Raw genomic sequence first — 25,810 nt, 5'->3', positions numbered from 1 at the left:
TTAAGAGTGGTTAAGATTAATGTTTGTTCTGTGGATGGGAATTAGGTAGTAATATTTTTATATTTCTATGAAGATTGGATGGAGCAACTTAATGTATTCAGTCAACTTTAATTGGACCAGATATTTCTAAATACATTAATTTGAAGTCGAAGGAAGAATGTTTTTTTTTTTCAGCGCGTAAATATTTGTTCATTCAATTATTCATTCATTCATTTTCTTGTCGGCTTAGTCCCTATATTAATCCGGGATCGCCACAGCGGAATGAACCGCCAACTTATTCAGCAAGTTTTTACGCAGCGGAAGCCCTTTCAGCCGCAACCCATCTCTGGGAAACATCCACACACACACACACACACTCATACACTACGGACAATTTAGCCTACCCAATTCACCTGTACTGCATGTCTTTGGACTGTGGGGGAAATCGGAGCACCCGGAGGAAACCCACGAGGGAGAACATGCAAACTCCACACAGAAACGCCAACTGAGCCGAGGTTCGAACCAGCGATCCAGCAACCTTCTTGCTGTAAGGCGACAGCACTACCTACTGCGCCACTTCCTCGCCAATATTTGTTCATTCATTTTCTTTTTGGCTTAGTCCCTTTATTAATCTGGGGTCGCTACAGCAGAATGAACCGCCAACTTTCCCAGCATATTTTTTACGCAGCGGATGCCCTTCCAGCTGCAACCCATCACTGGGAAACCCTCATACGCACTCATTCACTCTCATACACTATAGACAATTTAGCTTACCCAATCACATAAATATAATACACTATTCCTAGCCATTATTGGATTAGTGGGGATTCAGGAAGTAACCTGTGTCTTGTAATTGCCTTGATGGAAGCAATAATTAAAATATCAAGGAAGTATTTTTCAGATTTTCTTATTTGGATATCAGAGCCACCAAAAAAAATTAACCATGAATTGAAAGGGTAGTATAATATTAAGCATGTTTTCAAGATACATAGAGTTCTTTTGTTTTATGATACGTCTTATAGCCAAAAACACACTGCAGATTGGTTTGCTTTAAACTTTTTTTTTTGCTGGAAAATAAATAACAGCTTGTTATTATAACCGTTCCATTCTCCATCCAATGAGGCATGAGTTACACACATCACAACATACTGTTATTGTAAGGAATGTCTTTTTAACAGAAGGATATCATTTCAAAAGGATATCATTTCAAATTGTGACTAATTAATCCATTTATTTTTGCGTTGCTTAATTAGATTTGTGTGATTTTATATACAATAAGCCAGGGGTGTCCAAACTCGGTCCTGGAGGGCCGGTGTCCTGCTAAGTTTAGCTCCAACTTGCTTCAACACACCTGCCTAGAAGTTTCTAGTATATCTAATAAGAGCTTGATTGAGAGGGGTCTAGATGCAGACCTGGTGCAGTGTAATCTGAGCTGCATCCAATGCTTTTTAATGCGCTTACCTAACCCTAACCCTACCCATCACAGTGACGTCACTCACTCCATTGAATGCATTGTGTCTGATATTGCATCGCTGAGTGATGCAATCTCAGCTTGCATCATAAAGGCTGCATCCAGATACTATTTGGCTTGATTAGCTGGTTCAGGTGTGTTTGATTAGGGTTGGAGCTAAACTCTCCAAGACACTGGCCCTCCAGGACTGAGTGTGGACACCCCTGCAGTAAGCCAGCGTGAATAAATCGCTTCCTCACTGCACTCTTCAGTTGTGACTTGTTCACGAGACGGCACAGCTCTTTATTGTCCACATGTAGCAACATCTGCTTGTGATCTGATTTATTTGGAATCAGTTTTATGAACAGCTAAAGATATTAAAACAAAATGTGTGTGTGTGTGTGTGTATGCTTATGTGAGCGTCCCTGTATGTGTAGAGTGTTTTATTTGAATATATATTCTAAAACAGTGGTTCTCAAACTGTGGTACGTGTACCACTAGTGGTACGCGGGCTTCCTTCTAGTGGTACGCAGAGGAATGAAATATGGCATGTACATGCTACACACATTTCAAAGTTTACCAAAAATGATTTATATAGTATGCCATATATGACATATAGCCTATATTTCTGAGGTAATTTGCCATTTTTTTTTAAACTGTGCAGAGTTGTAGCTGCTTTACTGGGCCTACTACACTACTGTATTTCAATACTGCTCATTTTGGTGGTACTTGGAGAGACATTTTTTTTCTGAGGTGGTACTTGATGAAAAAAATTTGAGAACCACTGTTCTAAAACATCCTTTATTTTGTTTATTCAAAGTTGAATTTTTACATTTTGTCAGTCACATAATCCTTCAGAAATCATTCCAATATGCTGATATGAAACTGTATAAACATTTTATTTTCAGAAATAATGTGTAAATCATATTACACTGCACTGAAAAAACATTCTGCATGTTGCAAACAATTTACATGGGCTGAAATTAAACAAACTAGTTAAATTTAGTAATGTTCAAGTTAATTTATTTGTTTAAATTTAGCGTAAATAAATTGCTTGCAACCACTCCAACCTAAACAAATTGTAAATCCTATGAATCATCTTTGAATATTTTTTTTCAGTTTGGGATTTGAGATTAACATTTATTTTGAAAAAGTAAAATAACATAAAATATATGTTTATTTTCTCATTTTAAATCATGCTAACTCAGCTTAAAAAACCTATCTAGTTTTTGATGAAAATAAATAAACTAATTAATAATCATAAAATAGAATATCTTTATAAGCTTCATTAGTTCTGTGGCAGACCATCTATTTCAACTGTAATAGTGCCCTCTGGTGGATGTAGAAAATTGTACTACATTAAGGCACAGCTAGAGTGAGTCTACTACTACAGTGAGGTGTTAATTTGGCTGTGTGTGTGTGTGTGTGTGTGTGTGTGTGTGTGTGTGTCCTCAGGCTGAGGAGGAGAGAGATGACATGGAGAGAGTGAAGCTGGACAATAAGAGGATTCTCTTCAACCTGCTGCCTGCTCATGTCGCTCAACACTTCCTGCTGTCCAACCCGCGAAACATGGTAAGACTTCAGCACAACTAAAAGGGTCAAAGGGTTGGTTCACCCCTAAAAAATGAAAGTTCTGTCATCATTTACTTACTTGTCATTTGTTCAAAATCTCTACGAGTCTCTTTCTTCTGCAAAGCACAAATGAAGATATTTTGAAGAATGCTGGAAACCAGTAGCCATTGATTTCCATAGGATTTTTTTTTTCTTAGTATGGAAGTCACTGGCTGCCGATAGAAAATCTAAATATCTTCTTTGGTGTTGAACAGAAGAAACTCATAAATGTTTGAAAGGGTAAGGACATGGTTAGCCAATATTTTGTCTACATAGAGAAGGCTGTGCAGACTTTCCAAGCAGCATGTGCTGGATGAAATAGTTGTAGCCCCGAGGGGAGGGGAGTGTTGTCGCGAACAGAAGAGCGGAGAGGTTGTGGGTAGAGGTGGGATTGGAGCAGGGGCACTTCACATCATTTTGGAAAGTGCACTTTTTATCCATGACTAAAAAGGCCACGTGCACTGCACAGGTTGAGCCCTTTGTGTGTACGTGCCTGGAGAAGCTAATGAAAATTGTTATGGAAATTTTAACAGTGTTGTTTGCATTTTTAGGCCCTGAAAATTTAGCTAATTGCATTTTAAACTTAAGTCCTGCCCACACAGATTTATTTTTAAAAAGCACCTTTTTTTTCTACACGGTTTCGCTGTTTGTCCACACAAAAATGTATCAGAAATCTGAAAACAAAACTTTCAAAGTGAAGATTTTTAGAAACTCTGGTCATGTGAATACTAAAACCGGAGTTTTCACCTCATGACATCAGCATGCGTGCTGTTTTCTCTTTTCTGATTGGACAAGAATCCACACCAAACTTGGAAGTAGCGTGTAGTGTTCTCGTGCAGTGTGTTGACTAAATACCAAGTTAAACCATAGCCAATGAAGACAGAGTCGTGGTAGGGTTGATCATTGACTGACACTCTTCTTATTAGCATTTGTGGTGACAACTGCAATAAAATAATACAACGATACTCAAAAATTGTGTTTTGATTAAAATTGCACTTAAAATGACCATAACATAAACTTGTAAGCGTATGAAATATTGTATTTTTAACCAAATAATCACTGACATAATATCTTTAACATGTCTAATGGACAAAACATAAACTTACAGCATTGCCTTTATGACTAATTTAAGTGGACGCTTTAGTTTACCAGAAAGAGCACATGTCTGACATGGCTTTCACACAGGGCCAGGAACACTCACAGGAAGTGGCTAAACAAGAAGTATCTCATAACGTTAAACAAAAGTATTTCTTTTTACTAATGAAGTAGATTAATTAATCAGTAATTATGAGTTTCACATTTTAACAAAAGTGATTTGCATAATGAAATATTTTTGCTGTTTCAAAATGAAACTTCTTAAAGGGCAACACAATGCAGATGAGGCAAAATCTGGACGTTTAGGTCAAACGCATCGCATATTGCTTATTGTTTACACCAAAAGGAGGTAATCCACCAAGCTTCCATTGAAATGTATGCAATTTACTTTCACAAAGACTTAATTCTGTTGTTTTTGCATGGTCATGTAGACAATGATTTTTTTTTTTTTAATGAAAGCTCCGAATTGTTTTTCTCAGAATTGTGGCTTGATTTGCGAATGTAAGTTTATATTCGTTCCCAGAATTCTCACTTCACAATTGTGTTTATATCAAACTTATTTAAAAAGTTGAATTTGCAAAATGCAAAGAGAAAAAAAAGTCAGAATTGCGAGAAGTCTTAAGTTTGCAAAGATTTGTAGAATAAAAGTCTTTATTTTTTATTCTGCGGATGAAACAAGTTCATACTAGGTTTGGATCAACAGGAGCTTGATTAAAAATGAAATAACTTCTATTTTTAGATGAACTCTGCCTTAAAGTCCCTTATTTTCATGTCCAGAAATCACAAAATATTCTGGGCAAGACCAGATACTTTAAGTAATAACAGCAGTTCAGTATGGTGTTTTGTTTGGTAAGCAGGTGTTTTTATTATTACATTTTTTGTTTAATACAGAGAGAATGCAACATACAGTGTGACTATATTTTAAACAACCCTAAATCCTCATTTAAATATGCAAACTTGTTCTATAATGGCAGAAATCAAACATAGTTCACTGTGGTCTTGTTGTAATTCCCCAAATAACCACTTGACGGCAACGTTGCGGTGATTCAGCCGCTAATTAGGTGAGAGTTCAGCGCAGATGCTTTGATGATAGCTCGTGTTTTGATGATGTAAATGAGATAAGATTGTGATTGTGTGTAATGTAAATGCTCAGCCGCTCCGTCTGCCTTTCTGATCCCGCTGCCAGGCTTCATTGTGAGGCCTAATGAACACAATGAATGTGTGATTACACTGCCGTTATGCAGTTTGTTATGTGTTTTTTTTTTGTTGGTTTGTTTGCGGCAAGTTCAACACATGCTGCTAGCCTCTTTTCCTGTTCAAGATCCTTCCCAGGAATCGATGCAATCAGACATCCTGAAATCTGTTGGAACCGCTCTGAAGAGTTGTATTGTAAACAGTGGCACAGGGAAGTGAAAATCGTGAATTTACAGTCAAGTACACAATCATTTTCTCCTTTCCCCCCACTGCCAAACCATTTCCTTTTTATTTGCATCTGACCTCAGTTTAAACATTCTTTTGCTACAATGAGGACTTCGCAAAACGCTTTTGTATTTTATTTGAGCAATTCTTTCAAATCTACTTAGGATGTTAGTCATGTTTTCTTGCATCAGAAAACATTCATTTAGTTTACATTAGCTGACTTGCAGTAAAAAACCACTTCATTTCTGTTTAAGACATTTGTATATACAGTAACATTCCAAAGTTTGGTGCAGAGTTATAAAATAAGATTGGTCTGAATAACAAGTGAAAAACCCATCATAGGCTCATTCTGAAAACATACCCCTATATACATTTCTGGAGAGCACGAATCATGTAGCCAGAAGTATGTATGGCTGCATTTCCTTTTTAAAACGAATGCTACAGGGTGGTATGACGCTCAGCTGACTGCTTACCTCCATATGGACATTTTTTTTTTACTGTTAGCAGTTTGCTTAGTACTGTAGCTCGCCAAGTGCGTCGGTGGACTTTAGGCACAGAGAGGAGTTAATCACAATGATGGGGTTCGAGTACTGCGAAGAACAGTTTCACAAAGAGAGTAAAAACTAATATAAACGAGTAAATAAAAGGTGGAGAATGTAGTAAAATCTGAAATTGTCATACAAATCAGGCCAGGGCTTTTCTTTTTCTGAATTGCTTTTTAAAACTGTCGGTTGGGTTTAGGAAAATGGGTGGACGCTGGTCAGTCTGTGCTTTTGAAAACACTATTGGTTGGGTTTAGGGAAGGAGGAGGGTGATTTGTCGATCGGACAATCGACAGCAGCCACTGGTGGATTTATGCGAGAACAGTAGGTGCGAATGGCACTCGCGCGAGAAATTTGAGATCTTAAAAAGCATACACTGCGGCCTCTAGTGGTAATTTTTAATGCAAAAACCCAGAAGCAAGTTAGCAATTTAGCAGTTCCGGTTCCCTTGTCCCAAAGTCAATGGTTTTTTAAAATGGGATTTCAGTTAAATCGCTTAAATAAGGTTCGTGGCTGACACAAACTCAAGATACTTTCACGTTTTATTCTACGACATAAAATACATCAGTTACATCTCACACTTGATTTTTTAAAATCAGTTACACTGCTTTAAAAGGACGGTTGGTATCAAGTTGCTAAATGGGAGTACAGGAGGTGTCGGAGACATTAATACGTAATCGAGCTGAGCTGGTCTAGATATTTAAGTATTTTCATGAAAAATATTTTATAGTTTGTAGTATTTTTCTAATTGGGAATTCATATTGTGTGTAGATAATGCCTTTACTTGTAAAGGCTGTCGAGACAGATTATTTGTTAATTATATATTTTATTAAAACGATATTATGAAGATACTGCTCACCAGTGCAGCCTGTCTCTTTACTGCTCTCAGTAATACAAATGTGTGAATAAATGTGTAAAAAAATCATACTTGTTAACTGTCATTTTAACGTCATTAAGTGATTTTTTTGTTGTTTTTTTTTCTTCATCGGAACACATTTAACTGTTATAACTGCATTATTAACACTCCTCCTGAAAATGTATAGCAGATGTGACTGTATGGGCTACTTTTCATTGTACTTTATGACATAAAAAGAATATTGAATGTTGTTCTGTGTCCATGATGGAACTTGCAAGCATGTACCCTTGTCCCTCACGCCGTATTTCTGTCGTCTAAGTTAAGCGGGCTGTGTGCACGCGAGAGATGCGCTTATTTAAATTTGCCTTTTGATAATACTATGTAGGCACATTTATACATACAGTTTTTAAACTTTTACAACAACCGTAAAGCAAAACAGATGCATTTCCCATGCAAAAAAATAAATAAAAAAATAGCCAAAAGGCACGTAGGTCTATTTGCGTATTTATTTGTTTATAATATATAGTGTGGATTATAATATAATAAAACAGAGAGATTAACTCCTTGTCATGGACATTATTTCTAAAAATAAGCTAAAAAAGTTGTCTGTAGCAGGGTGGTGCTGACATCACAGGCGAGCGCCCTGAAGGCACTGTAGTCTGTTAATAGCCTAATGTTAGCTTTTTAACTCTTGCGTTTGCATTTAAGATTCAAAAGGGCTCAAAGTTGTATTTTGGTATGAGGATTATCCGGCTGGACAAAATGTGTAAGTGTAATGAACTGTGTTTGAACACAAAGCTTATTATTTGCAATCTTCGAAAAGCCTATGGAAAAATCCTATAGGGATTTTATTGAGGCAACCAGTTTTATGCTAGTAGCCGATTAGCCTACAAGGTGATGTCATAGTTCCTCCACTCTATAGCCGACACAGATAAACCTAAAAGTAACATTAAACAATAAAATAAATCATGATCAAGTAAAATTGTAATTATGAAGTAAACAAAACAGTTACCTATCAAAACATGGTCAAACGGCTGGAATATCCAATGCACGTGAGAACAATACAACTTAACGCTTTTTAAGAAACCCAACTGCAGTTAGAACAAATGATTGCAAATATCTATTGGACATGGCTCATTTAAAATCATTACACTACTGGTCCAAGGTTTGGGGTCAGTAGGATTTTTAAATGTTTTGAAATAAGCTTCTCCTGCTCACCAAGGCTGCTTTTATTTCATCAAAAATAATGCACAAATTGCAAAATTGTGAAATGTTATTGCACTATAAAATAACGGTCACACTTTACAATAAGGTTCATTAGTTAATGTTAATTAATGCATTTACTAACATGAACAAACAATGAAAAATACATTTACTACTTTATTTGTTCATGTTAGTTAACGTTGGTTAATGAAAATACAGTAGTTCATTGTTAGTTCATGTTAACTCATGGTGCATTAACTAATGTTAACAAGCATGGACTTGAATGTTAATAATGCATTAGTAAATGTTCAATTATGATTAATAAATGCTGTACATGTGCTGTTCATGATTAGTTCATGTTAGTAAATGCATTAACTAACGAACCTTATTGTAAAGTATTACCAAAATAACTGTTTAAAGTAGTTTATTGTTTAATTTAATCACTTATTCCAGTGATTTTAAAGATGAATTTTTAGCTTCTTTACTACAGTCTTCAGAGTCACATCATCCTTCAAAAATCACTCTAATATTAATATTAATTATCATTATTAATGGTTATAAAAGCAATAATGACTGGAGTAATAATTTCATTCAAAACTACATACAATAAGAAGCAGGTATTATGTCGCCTTGATGAACAGAATAATTTTATTTTATTTTAAACTTTTCACCCTTATTGTAACTTCTGCCTGCATGACAGAAAGCAAAACTCTGAAAAATGTGGATGGTACTCATCTGCCAAAATGACCATAGCCCTCTGTATGACCTACAGCGAATTTGTGGTATACCCACACCCTAATGCTGTTAAGATTTGTGCCAGTGTCTGTTTTTATTCATCACCCTCAGATTACCGTACCTGCATATCACTGCAAAGGTTGCAATGCTTTGGTCCAACTGAAAGCAAGCATTCAAAGTGCAGGCAAACACTAATACTAGTTTGGCAAACAAAAATACTCACTTATCTAATCTTTTGGCACGATACTTCTTGTTTACAGCCACATGACACCATACTGTTACCATGGATGTCCAAAACATAATTTTGGGAGTGACTCCTGTGCTCCATACATACAGAAAGATAATTAAAGGGAGTGATTTCTGCATTTAAATGCGGTTGTCACTCCCAAAACTTTACAGTGTGTATGTGGACGACGTGTCTATATGGTCAACCAAACTCTTCTATTTCAGAAGAGCACGAAAAATCCCAGTTTTGGTGACTCATTTAGCATATGAACTACTGTGTTGAGGTTGTCTCGTGGATTTAAGATTAACAGTTCATTCTGATCCCCACTACTCTTCAATATTGAAGGCAAGATTGGTCAACACTCCAGATCATGAGTAGTTTTGTTTCATGCAGCGATGAGTAGTTTTGCTGCTATAATTGTCATTCAAGAGTTAGAACACTTAGATATTGCTTGACAACTGTTAGCAGGTTTGGCATGCTGTCCCGGGAGAGAACCCTGAGCTCGGAGATAGTTGAGCCCAGGGCTCCCGCCAGGTCCCTAAAGCATGAGAGGGGAGTATGGTGGATGGGGGGTTTCTTCGGAAAACGAAGATAAGGGAGTAAATCTAGCTAGGCTACTTGTTGGCGGTTTCAGACGCAGCCATAGTGCGTTAAGATAGATCTGATTGGCTAACTAATGAATGTAGATGGGTGGCCAGCTGCAGTCAATCATATCACTTGCTCCTCTCAAAATTAGTTTGAAAAACTTCACTTAATAAAAGTTGATGTATAAAAAATAATAAGAAATTATTCTCTATATGTACTTAGTTATTTAATAAATGACCCAAAGCAATTCATACTGAACCCACATGGCAAATGTCTTAACTTTTTACCCCCTAACCTTCTCAGGTGTCTGGTCAGACCTTTGGATATCGCATCCATGTGGACTCTTGAAGACCTCTACTTCTGACCTGTATGCATGCTGTGTGTCGTGACTAATTGCAATAGCTTTCCTTCTCAGCTCAGCCTGGATTAATGGTATCATCCCCTCGGGGTCTCACGGCTCTTTCCTCTTCTGCATTTTCACTGTTCCAGGACCTGTATTATCAGTCGTACTCTCAGGTGGGCGTCCTGTTCGCCTCCATCCCCAACTTTAATGACTTCTACATTGAGCTGGATGGAAACAACATGGGTGTGGAGTGCCTCCGGCTGCTCAACGAGATCATCGCCGACTTTGATGCGGTGAGAATTCCTTGTTTCCCAGCCCAAGAAATGCATGTTTTGGCTCAGAGTCTGAGTTACCTTAATCCTACCCCAGGCTTCATTTATTTCTCCATCACGCTGTCCTTTCTCTTTCTCTTTCTGCAGCTGATGGATAAGGAATGCTACAGAGACATTGAGAAGATCAAAACTATTGGAAGTACGTACATGGCTGCTGTCGGACTCGTCCCTACTGAAGGATCTAAGGTATACAGAGTGTTTTTGTGTGTGTCTGTGCAGTGAATGTCAAAGTTAGAGAATGGACTGGTGATGTCTAGTACACTTCATACAAATCTACAGTGAGCCTCTACACTTCATACAAATAGAAGTGTACAGTACATCTGAAAAGTATTCAAAGTGCTTCACTTTTCCCCCTTTTTTTTCTTATTCTAAAATAGATTAAATTAATTTATTTTCTCAATTCTACACACAATACCCCATAATGACAATGTGAAAAAGATATAGCTTTTTAATTGTTACAAATTTATTAAAAATAAAAGACCTTAAAATTACGTTCATAAGTATTCACAGCCTTTGCTCAATAGTCTGTTGATGCACCTTTGGCATCGATTACAGACTCAAGTCTATTTGAATATGATGCCACAAGCTTGGCACACCTGTCTTTGGGAATTTTTGCCCATTCCTCTTTGCTGTCCCTTTTAAGCTCTATCAGGTTGGTTGGTAAGGGACGATGTACAGCCATTTTCAGATCTCTCCAGAGGTGTTTAATAGGATTTAGGTCTGGGCTCTGGCTTGGCCACTCAAGGACATTTACCGAGTTGCTGTGAATCCACTCCATTGATATTTTGGGGGTGAACTTTGGGTCATTGTCCTGCTGGAAGATGATCCGTCGCCCCAGTCTAAGGTCGAGAGCACTCTGAAGCAGGTTTTCATTCAGGATGTCTCTGTACATTTCTGCATTCATCTTTCCCTCTATCCTGACTAGTCTTCCAGTTCCTGCTGCTAAAAAACATCCCCACAGCATGATGCTGCCACCACCATGCTTCACTGTAGGGATGGTATTGGCCTGGTGATGAGCCGTGCCTGGTCTTCTCCAAACGTAACACCCTGCATTTACTCCAAAGAGTTCAATTTTAGTCTCTTCAGAACAGAGAATTTAGTTTCTTATGGTCTGAGAGTCCTTCAGATGCCTTTTGACAAATTCCAGGCAGGGAGTGGCTTCCGTCTGGCCACTCTACCATACAGGTCTGATTGGTGGATTGCTGCACAGATGGTTGTCCTTCTGTAAGGTTCTCCTCTTTCCACAGAAGAATGCTGAAGCTCAGACAGAGTGACTATCCTGACTAAGCACCTTCTCCCTCGATCACTCAGCTTAGATGGCCGGCCAGCTCTAGAAAGAGCCCTTGTGGTACCAAACGTCTTCCACTTACGGATGATGGAGGCCACTGTGCTCATTAAAACTTTCAGAGCGCCAGAAATTTTTCTGTTACCTTCCCTAGCCTTGTGCCTTAAGACAATCCTGTCTCAGAGGTCTACAGATAATTCCTTTGTCTTCATGGTTGTTTTGTGCTTTAACATGCACTGTCAACCCTGGGCCCTTATATAGACAGGTGTATGCCTTTTCAGATCATGTTCAATCAACTAAATATACCACAGGTGAACTCCAATGAAGCTGCTGAAACATCTCAAGATGGATCAGTGGAAACAGAATGTACCTGAGCTCAATATAGAGCTTCACAGCAAAGGCTGTCAATACTTGTGTAAGCGTGATTTTTGAAAAATCTGCAATAATTTCAAAAATAATTTTTCACATTGTCATTATGGGGTATTAGAATTATGAGGAAATAAATTAATTTAATTCATTTTGCAATAAGGCTGTAACAAAAAAAAATGTAGAAAAAGTGAAGCACTATAAATACTTTCTGGATACCTACTTTCTGTTTTAACAAACCTTTATATCAACTACTTTTGTAACTCAGAAATTCATTCATTCATTAGTCCTTTTATTAATCTGGGGTTTTCACAACGGAATGAACCGTCAACTTATCCAACATTGTTTAAAATAACCGATGCCAACGGTATTTCCGCTGTAAAAGATCTCTCGGCTGTGTATTTTAAACATGGCGGGTTATTTGTTTTCATTCTGGCTTGTTGCCTAAGCAAATGACGAATCTCTGTAAAGCAATAGCTTTCAGCTGCGCGTCTAGCTCCACTTTTTGGAACCCTATCTTGTGTTTGGTACCCTTTCGAAAGAGTGCTGAAAAAGTGGTACAGTTCGGTTCAGTACACTTTTTGACAGTGGAAATAGTTGTAAAAGCGAACCAAACCGAATCGTACCGTACCACTCAGTGGAAACGGGCCATAAGATACCTACTGACGTTTTTCGTGTAATATTTGTGTATTTGATTAATTACCAGCATAACTTAAACAAGGTACCAGCACAAAAACATAACCAGTCAAATTTAGTTCGATTATCATTTTTTAAAATTGAAATTAAAACCGTAAACCTCAATCACAGGTTTTTCTAAAGGAAAACATTCCCATATACTAATAAAAATATTTTTTTTGCCCATCTTACACCCAGCATAAAAGTGGTTCTACATGACTATCTTTCTCTTTGCTCTTTTTCTCCCTAAATAGGTAAAGAAGTCCATTTCAGCGCACCTCTGCACAGTGGCTGATTATGCCATCGAGATGTTTGACGTCCTGGATGCCATCAACTACCAGTCCTACAATGACTTTGTGCTTCGAGTTGGTGAGTGACCTTGTTAGAGCGAGGTGTTTGTAAAACAGTGTGTGCTCTTGTGTGTAAGTGGAGGAAATGCGCCACTAATTGTCCACATTGTGCCGGACATCCCGCATCCAGTAGGATGTCCTGAGGTATATATAGCAAACACACAGTTACAAACATGCATTACAAACAAACATACTTCATTAAAGATGCAAAACATATTTGTCCACTCACCTCATTATTAAAACATTAACCGTATGCCTCCCTTCTGCTCTGGTTATGTCTGGATGATTTGTGTGTGTGTGTGTGTGTGTGTGTGTGTGTGTGTGTGTGTGTGTGTATGCGGACAGACAGCAGAAGCTGATGGTTTAGATCATGGAGCTACTCATAAAATTTACCCGCTGTAAATCATGTTTAATGAGAAGGGCAGACAGAACGGAGTGCGGGTGCAATCCTGGAAAACTCCTTCAAATGAGCAATCTGTAATTACATTTTTAAGCCGCTTGGCAAGCCACATTTGCAAAATAGAAAATTGCAGTTATGAGAAGGAATTTTGGTATATACTAATATTAACATGTAATAACTTTCTTGCCTCTGGAACTAATTTTCTGCTGATGTTACCAAGGCCACATGGACAGGACATACACACACACACCCACACACACACACACACAAACAAAAAGGATTAGATGAGATTGTATTATATACTTTAATCAAGCAAGGTTTCAGCAAAGTGTGACAGACATTTTTATTGTTACAAAACATTTATATTTCAAATAAATGCAGTTTTTATGAATTTTAGGATTTGATTACGGTTTTCAGATATGATTCTTGACATTTTCACAATATCAGATATGATATTTTCATGTTAAATGATATTAATGATAAAAAACATTTGATTTAATTAAGTGTTTTAGTTAATATCTATTTATTTATCATTACGCTAAGGTAATTGCAACTAAAATAATTTTTATATAATTGTACGTACAAATTTAAACTAGAAAAAAAAAAATTAAGTGAGCAATGTCACATTAGTAGCAGTGTAATATGAATGTATATTGGTTCACCAGTGACGATATACAGCCATATCGCACTGCTACTTGTGTCATTTTTGGTTTTATACAACAATTCGAAGGCATAATTGTGATTAAAAAAGAAAATCTAACACGGAGAGTCTCAAAATCCTTTTGTAAATGAAACTGCTTTCTTTAGCAGTTCATTCCCATATGCAGCTGACGTCAGAACAGCAAGAACCATTGCTACTTCACCAACATTACTTTAGAGCTAGTATTTGAATGATTCTCTAGCTTAATGTCTAAAGTGATGACAAAACAGCTGATTTTGCTCACATTTTAAGATTATAAAGCTGAACGGCATGAAATGCCATCGGTCTACAGAAATATCTCCCAGTATTTCTCTTTTGCAAACACAATAATTAACCCAGAAAAAGCTAAAGCAATGCAAACACTACCCGATTACTATTGTGTTTGTGATAATAAAAATGCTAAACACATCTGGGCATTTCTTCTTTCTTTCTTTTTACTGAACGAGAATGCAATATCAAAAACACCAGACTCATTAGAAACAAACAGATGGCCAAATAAAAAGTAATTCAGGGTTTATACAAAAAGTGTCCAACACAAATTACGTACATTCCTGAAATGCGAGTGCGGTCTCACTCAATGCGCTACAATTATATAGTATAAATAAGGCACTACAACATACAAAAGAGAGAGATCAACTTAGAATGTCACTTACCTGTTTGATAATGATTTGATCAGCTGTAGTTTGAAATTTCACAGAATTTTCCTTCTCAAAGGGTTTATTATGTGGTTTCTGTCACCATGTTGTGGATGGACAACATCAACCGTCTTTACTCTGCTAGTATGATAGGCTGATAGACAGGGCCGGAGTGGGACTCCTTTTCAGCCCTGGAGTTTCAAGCCTGAGACTGACCCACCTCAGTTCACGACTGACTATATTAAAATAACGTCATTTCCAAATCAGTTTCTAATGACACTATCATCTTTTTTTTTGAGAAAACAGCTGCTTTAGAACTTTAAATGTTCAACAACCCTAACAGCATTATATGTCTTAACAATAAAAATGAAAAAAATAAATTACTCAGACAAGGATCGAACTCTGGTCTGCGGCGTTGTAAACTAACGTGCTATCCACTGAACCATAACTGCTTGCTCACTGAGCTGCGAGAAAATAGATAAAAAGAGTACAGCTGCGGTAAAATAATGAAAAAAAGGCTGTGGTCAAGTAAATAAATAAATAAATTAAAAAAGTGTGACTGCTGAGAGCAACAGATTCTGGAGCTAGGGATACCGGCCCTCGCAGCCAAAAAAACGGACCGGCCCACTGGGAATTCTCCTGGTCCCCTCGATTAGCCAATCCGGGCCTGCTGATAGATGCCAACGCGCTGTATCTTCGAAACTAGAAATGTTTAAAATAGGCACTATCCATATAAACAAACTGCATAGTTGCAATCTAAACAACTACATTCTTGACTAAAACACCTTAAAAGTGCATTATGTTGTTCAAAAGTTGCAGTATTTGTCAAACTGTAGTGAGTTTATTGATCTGCTGTCACTCTATGTGGTCTGTGTAATACACAAGGTTGAGGAGGCTGTATGAGTGCTGTTATTACGGTCATATCGCACGGCCAATCACATTCAAGAACCAGACAGAACTGTTGTATAATATAAAATAATGTAAAAACTTCACACTTTTATCTAAAAATATTGTAACTTTTCAGTGATGCTAAAATTACACTAAATATTAATACAAATGCACACCTGCTGACATGGCCTACTTACTAAACTAATACTTGCCTGCATCAAAAATGTAATGAAGTTTCGATATCCCATATTTCTGCCACAAAAACCTGGGCACTGTTAATGCTACTAGTAAATAAAAAGCTTCTGAATGTCTGGATTGGTGTGCGACAGTCTTACACCTGCAAATAAAAGCTATGTTTCTTTTCACTAAAACTGGCTTATTAAACATTTGTGGAGTCTATCAGTAAAAGATCAATCAGAATAAATTAATTTGACTAAAATTCACTGGATTTTCTAGGGCTGAGCTGATAAAGGGTCAACTATGGTTACATGTTTGCAGCTTTGTTGAACACATGAGACTTTAAAATCATTCCAATCTCAACATTTTTACATTGATTAATAAGAGACAAAGGAGGTTAAATTTGATTATGGATTTTGTTGATTCACTGATCAGGTATTAATGTGGGTCCAGTGGTTGCCGGAGTAATCGGGGCTCGCAGGCCTCAATACGACATCTGGGGAAACACAGTCAACGTCGCCAGCAGAATGGACAGCACTGGAGTTCAGGGAAAGATACAGGTAAAACACTTGCATATAAGCACTAATAATGCTCATTTCATTACCCTAATCCAACCCAGGCTCATTCTGAAAACGTAGTCCCGTGGAGGTTTCTGGAGACTGTGAATTTTGTAGCCGTTGGTACTTATGGCTGCATTTAAATTTTTAAGCGAACGCTACGGGGGGGGTGGGGGGTGGGGGGGGGGTATGACGCCGTTACTTTTCGCACTTACCAGCTGAGGGCTTTCCCGCCGCATCCAATTTGTCCAGTTAGCTCGTCGTGTACATCGGCAGACTTGAGAAGCAGAGAGGAGCTGACGACGACAACCGGGCTCGAGTCTGGGGAAGAGCGGTTCCAGAAATCAGGTAAGACAAAAACAGAATCCAAAAAGTAAAGTGAACAAGTTCACAACAAGGTGAGAATGTGGTAAGATTCGAAAATGTGGTAAAAATTAGACGAGGGCTTTCCTATTTCTGGACAGCTTTTGTAAATTGTTGGTTGGGTTTAGGGAAGTAAGCGGGTTGGCAGGTCAATCTGTAAAACTGGTTGGGTTAAAGGAAGGAGGAGAGTGGGTCAGCCGATTGTCTGGTCGATTCAGTGAGACAGACGGTTGTTTGACAGCAGCCTCTGGTGGATTAACGTGAGAACAGCATGTGCAAGAACGGCACTCGTGAGAGAAATTTGACATACGAAAAAGCACACACAGCGGCCTCTCGTGGATTCGCGAAAACTAAAACTGCAAAAATACGTACCTCCCGGGACGGATTTCGCAGTCTCCAGAAACGTCCACGGGACTAGGTTTTCAGAAAGAGCCTGGGTTGACTAAATCGAATACAAAAATGTTCATGGAAAATAAGGGCAATAAAAGGAAACTTTTATATCTTATATTTTCAGTTGCCAGTTGTCAAAAGCATAAATCCCCTACTCAGAGCTTTACTGTTAAAAAAGCTTTATTGAACATACCTTCTCCTTTTAAATTCTGCTTCTCTATGAGGAACTGTAATAAATCTAGTCATGATCTTGAGTATTTTAGCGTGTCTGTAAAACAATATCTGTAATTTAAATTTATTTGAACTATTAGTGATGTCATTTTCAAGAGAGGTTTCTTGATTTACCAGTTTTCAGTTTTTATTATGTAGACAGAGAGGCCGTCATGTACGAGTTCAGTAACACTTTAGGGGGTGTTCATAAGACTGTCATGACATGTTTATAATCATCCCATGAGATTGTATGCATGCTTATGACAACTGTCATTATGTGTCTTTCTTTAAGTTGTCATTTTAAATGCAATGATGACTTTCTTTGTCAGGACAACTTGACATAAATACATACACCACTCTTTGTCCAAGTTACCAAGTAAACATCACTTGTCATAAATCTGTCAACAACATAATTGTCATGAAGCCACTATAATTGTGTCATGGATATTTTTCTGATAATTGCTTTTTCAGTGTCACAAAACAAATTTGTCATAAAAACTTCTCATCAAGTGTCAATGCTTTGTCAAATAATTTTGGAACGTTTTTGTTCATATTTAATGACATTTAAAAGACATTTTAAAGACTCGAATTGTATCACTGTAGTTGAGGTAAAGAAAAGATGCTGTTATAAAATTCATGACATGATTATAATGGCCACAAGTTAATGTTTCTAGTGCAGAAGCATACATTTAAAAAACAAATTGCCTGAACATTTACTCTTCCTGGTGTGATTTTAAACCATTGAGTTTTTTCTCCTGTTGAACAAAGAAGATATTTTGGTGGTTGCTGGGACACATTGACTTGCACAGCAGGAATAAAGTACTTTGGAATCAAAGGGTCTTCTTTGAAACAAATGAATAGGGTTTGAACAAGTGAAAGTTGAAAAAAATTAAGAAAAAATATATATTTTTTAATTTGCTGTTGTACATTACCTGTAGGTTTTGCCATGTTGTAAGAGCAACAAATAATAACTTCTTGTTGATCATTTGGAAAAGTGGCAGAGGGTAGATTTTTCCATCCGTTGAACTGCATCTCAAATACTGCAGAAGACCTATTGGAACACGCATGGCCCCAAGATTCTCTCAGAAATCAGTCAAGTTTAGTGAAGGAAAAAGGTAAAGTTTGGGGTTGCATTCAGTGTGGAGGTGTGCGAGAGATCTGCAGAGTGGATGGCAACATCAACAGCCTGTGGTATCAAGACATTTACATTACAAACCACAGGAGAGGGCAGATTCTTCAACAGGATAGCGCTCCTCATAATTCAGCCTCCACATCAAAGCTCCTGAAAGCAAAGAAGGTCAAGGTGCTCCAGGATTGGCCAGCCCACTTACCAGACATAAACATTATTGAGCATGTCTGGGGTAAGATGAAGGAGGCGGCATTGAAGATGAATCCAAATAATCTTGGGATTCTTGGGATCTCTGGGAGTCCTGCTTTCTTTGCCATTCCAGATTACCTTTTAATAAGTTGTTTGAGTGATTGCAGAGATGTATGGATGCAGTCCTCCAAGCTTATGGGAGTCATACACAATATCCCCTCTTTTTCCACTGCAGCATGGCTTTATAATATAAGCAAAGTCAGACCTTACTGTCCTAATTAAATACTTAAAAATCAAGACATGATCATGTTTTATTTTGGTAATATAAGTGTAATCTTGAGGCCTTTGCCTTTCATATAAGCCACTTCTGTTGTCAAATAATCAACTAGAGGTCAAGTTATTATTTGCTGTTCCTAAAACTTGAAAAGGCGACAAGACATTTGACAGGTTGTGTGTACTGTATACTTTGTATGAGGTTAAAGTTTATATAAATAACAGATGCATAATAAGAAAAAGAGAATATCAGATGGAGTATTGTGGTGGGCAGGTTATCAAAAAAATGTCAAACTTCTTCCATGTTTTCCCAGGTGACAGAGGACGTCTTCCGCCTACTCTCGGGTTATTATGACTTCAACTGTCGTGGCCAAGTCAGCGTAAAGGGCAAAGGTCAAATGCTCACCTACTTTCTGGAGGGCCGAACCCCTCAAGGTGCCCAGCACAGCCGATCCAAGAGTCCAGATCAAGACTCGAGTCCCTGCATCCGGACCAAACTGGGCTCCGCACCCGCCGTCAGCAGCTACGGCGTAAAGAGTCACACCGTGGGACACGTGGGCACCTCAAACAACAGCATTCTGTACCTGCCCTCAGTGTCCGTCGACATGGAGATGGAGGTGTGATCGCCACATAGACGCTTCAGTGGCGACCAATCGATGCATTAGTAAATCAGAGGCAGGGAGGGAAACCCAGCACAAGGTAGGGATGAAGAACAAGGAGTATTTGCACAGAGGAGAGAAACATTCGATCGTGCCAAACTGAGAACGTCCCTCCCCCTTCACGCAAGTACATAATAAGCATGTGTGTGTGTTTACGTGTGCACGTTTGCGTGTGTTTTATTGAGTCTTCCCCAGACCAACAGGATATCAGGGTCTCCTATACGGGAGCATGCGATCTACTGCAAAGGCAGCTTCACACCAGCCGAGGAGACACGTACCCTACGTGTGTGTCTGTGCGTGTGCGTGTGTGTGTGTGTGTGTGTGTGCGTGTGTTTTCTTGCATCGCAAAATGTCAAGAGATGCCACGGTGATGAATATTGTGAACACGTGAACGGACCAAACCTTGCAATTAATAAACAGCGCTGTATTTTGTACGTGGGAGGATGTTTAGGAGTTGATGAGCGTGAGAAACTTCACACACGTGTTGGGTTTTTCCAAAAAAACAACAAGATAAATGGTTCCTCATATTGAGATCTGCTTTGAATAAATTGTTTACATGAAGAACACGTCACGGGTTTACAGACCTGATAGCAAAGTTATTCCCAGCTCTTCGGTTTTCAGGCCCTCTCGTCTGCGCTTGTGGGAAGAAAGAGGGACAGTTCGGCAGAAATACTAAACAACCGCAGTGAATCAGAGACTGCAGAGATTTACTAGCCAATCCTGTTTTGTAATCATTTACAGAAAGTCGGTCGAGTCTGTGACGTGGGTAAATGTTTAACTTTGCGTGGGTTGAATCAGCACAGTTTTCCTGTATATGATGTGTGTACGCACTTGGTGCTTGGACAAAACATCTGTATGCACTTGCTGCTGCCCTTTGCCCTCTGGGATATGCTTTCCAGTAATAACAGATCCCATGTGGAATAATAAGCGTCATATTGATACAATCTAAATGCAGATTCAGTGCTTTATAATATTATAAATGTCACTGATAATACGAATCACAATCAAAAGCAACCCAATTGGCTTCCAGTATGTGATAAAATGGCCTAAAAAGCTATAGTTTGTCAAAGATTTTAAATCTAAAGATTTTACTCACCCTCAGGCCATCCAAGATGTGGTTATTTTGCTTCAGTTTAACAACATGATGATCAGCTGAAAGTGTGGTCCTTAGTGATTCTTAAAATGCAGTCAAGCACTTTAAGGGTAGAGAATAAAACCATATATAGGCACACAAAATTGATACATGTGTTTCCTGATGATACACTGAGGTCTTATGAAGTGAAACGATTGATCTGTGCAAGAAACTGAACATTATTTAGGCCAGTATCTTTAATCCATTGCCCTGGCTAATGGTTTTAGGTTCATTGCATGCTGAGATCCACATAAAAAAAATATATATTTGTTAAAGGGGTGGTCCACTAGGATGTAATATTTTCAACTTTAGTTGATGTGTGATGTAGCTGTGTGTACATAATCAACATCTCTGAATGTAAAATGCTCAAAGTTTAATGCAAAGGAGATATTAGCCCCTTTAACACAGTGATACCGGTTAATATATGGAAAATTTCCGTAACGACTTTACCGGTAAATTCAAAAAAGCGCTGTTCACACAGGCGAGGACGTTACGGAATTTTTCTGGAAAAAACCATTCACACATCCATTCCAAAATACCGGTAAATTCTGACATCATTAAGCAGAAATGACCTCTAAACGGCTGCGCTTGTATTAGTAAACATTTGACTACATCACAAACTCTGTGGATGGATCAGTATTGTGAACAACTTCGATGAAAACATATAGAGAAAAACATTCGCATGTCGAGATGTACATGATATGTGTGTGTGCTCATGGGCTGTTTCATGGGCACATGCAAAGCTTGAAAGTAAACAAACAACGACTTATCATAAGCATCTTATCGATTGACATTGAGATGAACTTATAAACATTATCTGACTAATTTCTAGCAGCTAAATGTGTCTGGAAAAATATTCCAAGGCTTTTATTCTAATAAACCGCGCGGACGTGAATGCGTCTCATTGTTCTGATTGGCTAAAGCAGACGTCTCACGTCAGCACGTTCTAGACGTGCACACGCTCTTTCCGGCAATCTTCCTTTTGCGTTCACACAGCGCAGCATTCCGGCAAATTACCGGTAATGTTACAATTTCTCTTTCCGGAAAATAGCCAGAACGAATTTACCGGTATTTTCATAAAGGGCCTGTTCACACATAGACACCGTTCCGGAAAATTGCCGGTAATTTTCCGGAAAGGTGTGTATGTGTGAAAGGGGCTATAGGCTTTTACAGAGTTAGCTTAGCAAAGCCTACAGCAAACAAAGTTTGGGGACTATGAAAAATACATCTGGGTTAGTGAGAACATAATCACTTTAGGGTACGCACATACACCATGTGCATTCACCTCACGCAGCAAAGGGGCGTGGCCAGAGGTGCTGTAATGTATGTAGCAGTTAAAGCTTAAATGCCGTCCAAACGCTGCTATTTCCACAGAGCTTCTACTTTTTCTGTATTTGGGCTTCCAAAGGACATGACCCAAAGAGAGAAGTGCTTACAATTTAATTTTAATTATGTTTCAGAGAATTAAAAAAACATATATAGCTAGCATTTGACAAAGGACAGCTTCCAGAATCTCCCCTAGTTCACTGCTGGATTTGGCTAAAAACTCCTCAAAGAAGCAGCTCCAACCATAATAGGAGGAACTGTGGAAGGCGAGCCACAGACTGTGTTTTTATTTGTTAAAATGTATCTATTACATGCATATTGTCTAGCATTAATGGTATGTTGTAGCATGGATGTAAATAATAGGAAATGCTGTTTGGGCCGTTAACAATTTAGCTACAAATTCATATTTATCCATCAAATTGCTGTTAACACACAATCTTCAGCAGTGCTGCAGTGTTTTCCCTGCATATTACATCTCAAACAAACTTGCAAAAGATATTTAAATGTTTCATATTACTTACACATGCTTATTCTGAATATAGGGGCGGGCCTTCTGAGGAACTAGGAAATATGGCAGTCGTTTTCATGTTAGCTGGGTAGCTGTATATAAATAAAGTAAGATTTATGAAAAAAAACAACATGATTTTTTTACAAGTGAAGCATGAGCACACATTGCTTTGCATCTTATAAACACTACCTTAAAAATACGCTCTGGACCACCTCTTTAAAAATTAGAACATAAAAAAACTAACCTAACCATAACTGAAAAAAATCAAATCCGGTTAGATATTTTTTCTATTTTCACATTTCTAGCAAAGTATTTTGAGAGGTGTTTTAACAATTCACAACCATCAAGCCAAAATGTAGAATGCAAACAAATTGACAAACTAATCGAATTCGTCTCACAGCACAGAGCACTTTAAGATAAACTCATCAGAATATAAAGACACAGTGTGGTGCATGGTTGAGAACCACTGCGGTAGGCTACTGTATTCTTGCCTTTCATTGCATTCCCAAGCCATTATATGGTGTGTGTGTGTGTGTGTGTTCATACCTTTGACATAGTGTTAAGGCTTGTACACACCGTTTTTCGTTTGCGTTTATCGTTCGTTGAATCCGTTTCCCGGATTCAAAGCCAGTCGATTTTCACTGGCGTCAAGCTGAAGAGTATGCAAAATCACTCCTTGACGTTAGATGGCGCTATACAACTTTAAACTTCTGACACCCCACTTATAACACAGAAGAAGAGTAAGAGAGGAAGTTCACACGCTTGTTGTTAAAGTTACTGGTGACTCGAACAAGCATGGATGGTTCAAGCAGCAGCTCCAGCTCTAGCGATGAAGAAATGATTATTGTTCATCAGAGCAATAAGCATCTCCACGCTCAAATTGCCTCTGGGCATCTTCTTCAATGTGCGCTCGCGTTGACAGTTTTGCGCTTGATCGTCTCCAAGTGCTGTTTATTGTTACTTCAGCAGCTCTGTGCATGTGTACAAAAGTGCCAGTCTGATTGGAGCAGAAGATTTTAGCGCGGCGCATAAAAAAAAAAAAAAAATAAAATAAAAAAAGAGCATGAGGCGTTTCTTTACGCCTCAGAAGATTTTAGCGCGGCGCATAAAAAAATAAAATAAAATAAAAAAAGAGCATGAGGCGTTTCTTTAAAAATGACTCTTTTACACCTGCCGTTTTTCGCGTTGGTGATCACATTGGAGCCCTATATTTAGTCAAGAGGTGTTAGACGTAGATGAAAACGCGAGCAAAAAGCGATTAATTAATTAATTCTATTCAATAGACACAATATTTCCTTTCCTATTTTTTAGTTTGAAGAGAGAGAAAAATCAATACATGATTCAGGCTTCTTTCTGAAAACGCATAAACTATAAACGTTTGTGGAGATTGTGAATTATGTAGTCAGATATACATATGGCTGCATTTAGTGTTTAAAATGAACGCCGCTATGACACTGTTCCTATTCGTGCTACCAGCTGACTGCTTACCTCCGTATGGATGGGATTTTCTTTTTCTGGATTGCTTTTCAAAACACTGTGAGTTTGGTTTAGGGAAGTGGGTGGGCGGGTCAGTCGGTGCATTTGGAAACACTATTGGTTGGGGGAAGGAGGAGAGTGGGTCAGTCGATAGATCAGTCAGTCAGTCAGTCGACAGCGGCCTTTGGTGGATTTCCGTGTGAAGAGCAGGCGCGAATGGCACTCGTGTGAAATCTTAGATCTGAAAAAGCGTACACAGTGGCCCACAGTGGTCAGTACGTTTTCAGAATGAGCCTGTGTTGATTAATACGCATCAGACTCGGTGTGCAAGGTTTCTGTGTGTGACAAAGTTTTAGATCAACAAAAAAATACATGTACACAGTTTCAGACTTAATATGTGAAGACCTTTAGTAAAGTCAAACTTAAGTAAGTCCTATAATAAAAATAAAAAAGTCCTATTTTTCATTCATGTATTAGTTGACTAAATGTCTGGACATTTTATTGTCATCTAGTCAGTTTTTATGAATAATGAATAGTTTGTTTCTCTTGTAATCTTTTGTTCTCAGTGTATCATCAGATGTAATGAATATCATTTTGATTTGTCCTTTAAGCCGCCTTTTCACTGCACCAATGTTTGGACACGACTGTCAGAATACGCCCCCTTGTGGCAGCCACACAGAATTTTCAGTTTTGTTGTGCACCAACTGTTCTCGCAGTGTCCGAAATAAAGGAGTACAAAAGCATGGTTGAATAAATGAATGAATTAATATTAGAAAGTCATAGACCTCTAAAAATTTGAGGGAATGTGGATACTGGCTGTTTCTCAATATGCGTTCTTGTCTGTACTTGCGTTCTTGTGTCCTCGTGATCAATCGTCGCCAAAGTACTGTTCCAATTCAGTTCACATCTTGCCAAGTACAGAAAAAATCCCGGATGTGTACTTGCTCTGCCCCTTTGGCCAAGTATGCATCGAGAAGTGACTTAGCAAACTTAGCAAACGCTAATAGTGGAAGAGAAAACCCGCACAGTTTTAAAAATACTCCTTTACTGTGTCACAAAATAAACTTTTAAAAGTTTTTTAGGCGAGAATGTAGTTGTTTTTCACTCGTACTGGCTTATTATCAGTTTATTCACAAAGATAGCGCGTCTTTGATGTGCCTCAGCTTATGCGGACTCCGACTCCCAGCCTGCCAGCAGGAACTCCGTCATCACCTCCCCCACCGAGAGCAGCTTTACTTCGGCCAGTCCATCTAGGATGTACCGCTGGATCTCATCACTCCATTGTAGTTAAACATGATATTTAATACATCTTGTGAATATCCAACAGACAGTTTTTGGTCTTTTAAATATATTATTTGTTCTCAGGTGTATTATTTTGGCAGTTTTATTTTGTTACCTTTTATAATTATCTTTATTATTTTACCGTGTTGTACGCTGTATGTCTTTGTTGACCAAATTGTTTGACGTAATCATTATTTCTTATCATGTATGTCTTTATTTCTTATTGTCTATATACTTGTATAATTACTATTGTAGTTTATTGAATCTAATAATCAAAGACACGTGTCTGTGTATAATAACTCATTTTACTTCACATTTATGTGAATATATGTGTACATTTTCTTAAATCAAAAATGTCAATTTATAATATTAATATAATATTATTTACAGGGTTGTGCTTTGTATAATTTAAACATTTTATTGTTAATGTACAGTAAAACCAATGAATTTATGGTGAGGTATGTG

The 25,810-nt window shown here is 38.0% G+C and overlaps 3 protein-coding genes across 4 annotated transcripts in view; 2 read left to right on the top strand and 1 right to left on the bottom strand.

The window, feature by feature from the left end:
- adcy1a (adenylate cyclase 1a) overlaps nucleotides 1–20,179 on the top strand; it is a 106,782-nt gene extending 86,603 nt beyond the window's left edge. The window contains exons 12-17 of one of the 2 annotated variants that reach the window (XM_073932576.1): nucleotides 2,885–3,001; nucleotides 10,191–10,337; nucleotides 10,464–10,562; nucleotides 12,957–13,071; nucleotides 16,288–16,412; nucleotides 19,278–20,179. In XM_073932576.1, coding sequence (XP_073788677.1) covers nucleotides 2,885–3,001; nucleotides 10,191–10,337; nucleotides 10,464–10,562; nucleotides 12,957–13,071; nucleotides 16,288–16,412; nucleotides 19,278–19,586 — 912 coding nt within the window. In that variant the 3' untranslated portion in view covers nucleotides 19,587–20,179. 2 annotated transcript variants of the gene reach the window in all.
- The window catches only part of dsg2.2 (desmoglein 2, tandem duplicate 2), a 713,230-nt gene that overhangs the window by 466,286 nt on the left and 221,134 nt on the right, over nucleotides 1–25,810 (bottom strand). The window lies entirely within an intron of this gene.
- usp24 (ubiquitin specific peptidase 24) overlaps nucleotides 1–25,810 on the top strand; it is a 746,345-nt gene that overhangs the window by 671,940 nt on the left and 48,595 nt on the right. The gene's annotated exons all lie outside the window — the stretch shown is intronic.

Source organism: Danio rerio, chromosome 20, assembly GCF_049306965.1.
Source record: "Danio rerio strain Tuebingen ecotype United States chromosome 20, GRCz12tu, whole genome shotgun sequence".
In the NCBI taxonomy this organism is placed as follows: domain Eukaryota; kingdom Metazoa; phylum Chordata; class Actinopteri; order Cypriniformes; family Danionidae; genus Danio; species Danio rerio.
The sequence above is the reverse complement of the archived record's forward strand: the minus strand, read 5'-3'. Positions and strand labels throughout refer to the sequence as shown.